Source organism: Hippocampus guttulatus, chromosome 20 (assembly GCF_054856545.1).
Source record: "Hippocampus guttulatus isolate MCC_2025c chromosome 20, RoL_Hgut_1.0, whole genome shotgun sequence".
NCBI classification, from domain to species: Eukaryota; Metazoa; Chordata; class Actinopteri; order Syngnathiformes; family Syngnathidae; genus Hippocampus; species Hippocampus guttulatus.
In genome coordinates this window covers 700,337-704,315 of record NC_141280.1, presented here as the reverse complement: position 1 = coordinate 704,315, position 3,979 = coordinate 700,337, and the positions used below count along the sequence as shown (strand labels likewise).

The window sequence follows — 3,979 nt, the reverse complement described above, 5'->3', positions numbered from 1 at the left end:
GGTGTTGAACCTCTGGGTTTTTTTCGGGGGTGGGGGGCGTGAGGGTTTGGTGCAGTGAATGGGAGGGTTGAAGCATTGAATGTGTTGTGCCTTAATGTGTTTTCATGTCTGTTCTTTTCAAAAGTGTAAATATTAAAACAAGGACAAAACACTCGACAAGCGTACCTTTAACAAGCTCTTCAGCATTCACACAGTGAATACGAAACAATTTAAGAGAGAAATGTCATCAGTTGCAAAGTCTTTTTATTCTCTCCTTTTACTTCTTGGCTTTGAAGTATTCCTCAATGACGTCTTTGGCTTGAGACTCCTTGCCATAGTCCTGTGGCGGGAATTCAAAAGAACGACAGAAAAACAAAAGCGTTTAATCCAGGAGGTGGGCCGTTTGGACTGTCGTGCTCTTTACGCGGAGCCGGTGTGGGGGAGGGACGGACAGACAAACAACCAGGGGCTTTGGTTGCGGCAGCCGGCATTTTTCGGCGGGTTGTGGCCATTTTCAGGGGCCCCGCCCGGTCAGCGCGGGCGAGGTGACGGGGTTCGTACCGTGGCGGTCCTTCTAGCCAGTTTAAACAACAGCTGCGCGGCACCTCCACTTGTCTGGCACGCAAAGCTCGACGTACATCACAACGCTGACGCGAGACGGGATCTATCGACGCGAGCGCTTCCACTCGGGCGGAAGAGGGTCCAAGTCCGCCTTGCCACACGCACGACATAATAGCTCAGCGGCGACCAGAACGTTTGTTTAGCTTTTTTTTTTTTAATTTGATTCCCCATAACCTTTGATCAAAGTTTTGCCAAGTCGACGTCATAAACTTTGTTCAATGCATTCTTTGATGAAAGTTGGACTTTTAAAACACAATTTTAGATCCATTGAACAAAAATGAGGGCATACTCGCTCTCACCCCCAGTTTTGAAAGCACTTTCCAAACCTATTTGGATTTCTAGGGTTGAAATGGGGGCTTCTCGGTAGCCGTTACCTTGACGACGACGCAGCTGCAGCCCACCACCTTGCGGGGTTTGCCCTCGCGGTCAATCTTGCAGAGACCGACCCACTCGCCGAGCTTCTTGTTGTCGTCAACCTGAGCGAGAGAGCGCGCACGTTGTCACATCCCATCAAAGCAGTTGCAAACAACAATGGCAGGATAGAAAGGAAAGGCGGCAACTTGGCTGCATCTCAGACACAAATTGGGTAACAGTGGCAAAATCGTCACGGCTTTCAGTAGAGGGAGCCAGATTATCATCAGCGATGCAAGCCAGGCCTTCCAATAAACAGCTCCACATTTTCCATTTTAAAATCCATTTCCCCCGATAAGACAATTGAAAATGCACGCGCATTCACCATTTTTTTTCTCTTGAAAACACGTGGAAGTAAGTTTTTTTCCTTCCTGCAAACATGGTCCTTGAAATAACATTTCAAATGTTTCACAACATCACTTTGTAAAATGATCTTAGCTGGTGCATATATTGTTCGCCAAATAGCATCTTAAACCTGCTATCACAAAAAAAAGGATAAAATATCAAACAGTTTTTATACTGTGTGGGTGTGGAACGATTCTCCTTTGATCAACTGCAGTAGTTCAAACCAAATCACCGGGCCCTAAATCTTCAAATGTGGACAACTGGTCAATTCAGATCGAAGGACTTCCTTCTGAACATGGCAGCAAGAGGGAAGTGAGGTCACGCAGGTTGGCTGACCTTGATCAGGTTGATCTGATGCTCGGCGCAGAGGGCCTCCACCAGCTTGACGTACATGGGCTCGTCGCAGTTGGCGGCGAGGACACACAGATGGGCCTGGCGCCTGAATTTCATCCAAGAGCGCAAGTGTGAAAGCCGTGAAATTGCAATGGAAAGTCTCAACAGGACACTTTTGTCCAACATCTCAGACACAATTGGGTAACAATGGCGTTCCTCTTCAGAGTGTTCAGTAGAGGGAGCCAAGATATCATCACTGATATTTGCTTTGACCCAAAATGGTGGCACCTTGACCCATCGGCTTCATTCACCGACGAACACGCTCAAAACAACTTTCCGCCGATACTAATAGAAACCTCAGTTATTCATTCTAGGCTGCACAAAAAACACATTTGTTTGTCACTCTTTGGAAGAGCAGTTTAAGGTTGCGCTGCATAAAAACACATTCATAATTTCCTATTTTTGCGTTACTTCAATGGGCATTGTGCTGTTCCTCCTGGTGTGCAGAACTTGGCTTGGCTAGTACAGTCTGTGTACTGTCTGTGAACACGCGCACACACACAATTTTAAAAAGGTTTCCAACTACCACAACGCCGATACTAGTTTTATTAGCATGCCTCCACCCTTTCCTTTGGCAAGAATGAAGCCAACACTTTCGTACAACGTTATGTGGTTTGATTAGATCAACCTATAACTGTTTTTTCATCTACCAGGAAATGTCAGCAAGGAGCAGCTTTAAGTGTTAGCTACCAGCCAATGAAACACTCTTAGAAAGCATGTTGAGGGGGTTATTTAAAAAAAAAAAAAAAAAAAAAAAAAAAAGACGAAGCAAGCGCCAAGGATTGGGTAAATTGCGTCACTAGTAAGTCAAGGTACCACAGTTCATTTGGGACAGCAGACATACTTGTCCAGAGCTTTGGCAGCCTCGCGGATACCGCGGGCAAGGCCGTCGTTGACGAGTGCGGTCTTCAGCACTTCGGGGAGAGCGGTGTTGACATCCATCACACCTCCGGCGGCAACGCTATCACAAAAAAAAAAAAAGGGGGGGGGGGTAAACAAATGCACGACATAAAACCTCCAATGGGGAAATGTGGTAAAGAGCTTCCAGCTTGTCAGAAAAGAAATGTCACCCATTGGAGAGTGAAGGGGTATCCGACAAAAGATGACAAGTCATCATTCAAGCACGTGGAAGCTGAGCTGAACGGTTCTCTCCCCCACTTATCGAGCAAAATGAGATCTGTTCAACATTTTCGTGATTCAACGTAAACTGTTTTACAACTTGCGGTAACAAAAGCAGCTTGAAGCTGGCACGCTACGCGCCCTTATTGGCTAGCTCGGCAAGGCAGCGAAACCGAGTCGAACGCATGGCCAGTCTATACCACAATTTTCCTGGGACTGGAACCGGTCCTACGCGTTCATCGCAGTTCACATTAAAGACAAATTAAATATGAGCCTATATACCCATCCCGCAGCAGAGTCACGATATACGAGTATGCATTAGTTGGCGTATGACGTTCGTGAAGCGGAAACACTCGAACCACTTCGTTCAAAGAAAGCAAAATAAAATGCCTCTCGAATCGTTCAATTGAAACAATACCTTTACGGTGGAAGAGGGGTGTAACATAGAGAAACATTGACCAAATTATAATGTTCCAATTATGTCTCGGTTTGTACATCCCACATGAGCCCGACGCTATGCTTACCCTTCCTCGGCCATTGTTGATTTAGGATGGACGGCGGACCTAAACTTCTGCAATAAAGCACAAACAGCACATACTAGTTATTTTCCATGGCCGATTAGATGTTTCGGGATTGTCGCAAAGCAGGATGGAAGATTAATTGAGCAGATTGTGTTCCGCCGACGAGCGAACGTACCTTTTCCTCCTCTGGAGTAGTTGAAAGAGGACGTCATAAGTCCGCGACACGGTTTTCATGTCGCTTGGAAGGCCCCCCTCTCAAATGACGGCGCCCGAGGACTGCCTGCTTAGTTCTGATTTAATTTATGAATAGCAAACTAAACATGCGACTTTTATCACGTCCATTGCTTTTATTATGGACATATACACACATATGCTGACTAAAGAGAAAAAAATAGCTGCCACTGCTGTATGTAGAAAGACTCAACCTTTTGCAATGCCGTGTGAGGGAGAAAAAAGTGGTTCAGTTAAACCATACAAATTGGAATGGGGAATAAAATTGCTCACGTCACTCAGTAGGCCATGTACCTGAAAGGCACACAAGATGAGCTGTGCCGTCACACTGCAGTACGAATATTCAAATAAAAAATATT

General features: G+C 45.8%; 1 protein-coding gene and 3 non-coding genes across 4 annotated transcripts; all 4 read right to left on the bottom strand.

Moving 5' to 3' along the window:
- Nucleotides 1–226: 226 nt before the first annotated feature.
- On the bottom strand, nt 227–3,646 carry rps12 (ribosomal protein S12). The gene is made up of 6 exons (XM_086100042.1): nt 3,565–3,646; nt 3,393–3,439; nt 2,594–2,710; nt 1,693–1,795; nt 975–1,076; nt 227–319 (listed from the first exon to the last, which is right to left on the bottom strand). Exons 2-6 carry the CDS (start codon nt 3,404–3,406, stop codon nt 257–259), a joined length of 399 nt encoding a protein of 132 aa, XP_085956168.1. The 5' UTR covers nt 3,407–3,439; nt 3,565–3,646; the 3' UTR covers nt 227–256.
- On the bottom strand, nt 1,166–1,248 carry LOC147187348 (small nucleolar RNA SNORD100). Its single transcript, XR_015098507.1, has one exon. It is a non-coding gene; the product is annotated as a small nucleolar RNA SNORD100 (small nucleolar RNA).
- LOC147187347 (small nucleolar RNA SNORD100) lies at nt 1,871–1,953 on the bottom strand. The gene has a single exon (XR_015098506.1). It is a non-coding gene; the product is annotated as a small nucleolar RNA SNORD100 (small nucleolar RNA).
- LOC147187346 (small nucleolar RNA SNORD101) lies at nt 2,797–2,872 on the bottom strand. The gene has a single exon (XR_015098504.1). It is a non-coding gene; the product is annotated as a small nucleolar RNA SNORD101 (small nucleolar RNA).
- Nucleotides 3,647–3,979: the final 333 nt, after the last annotated feature.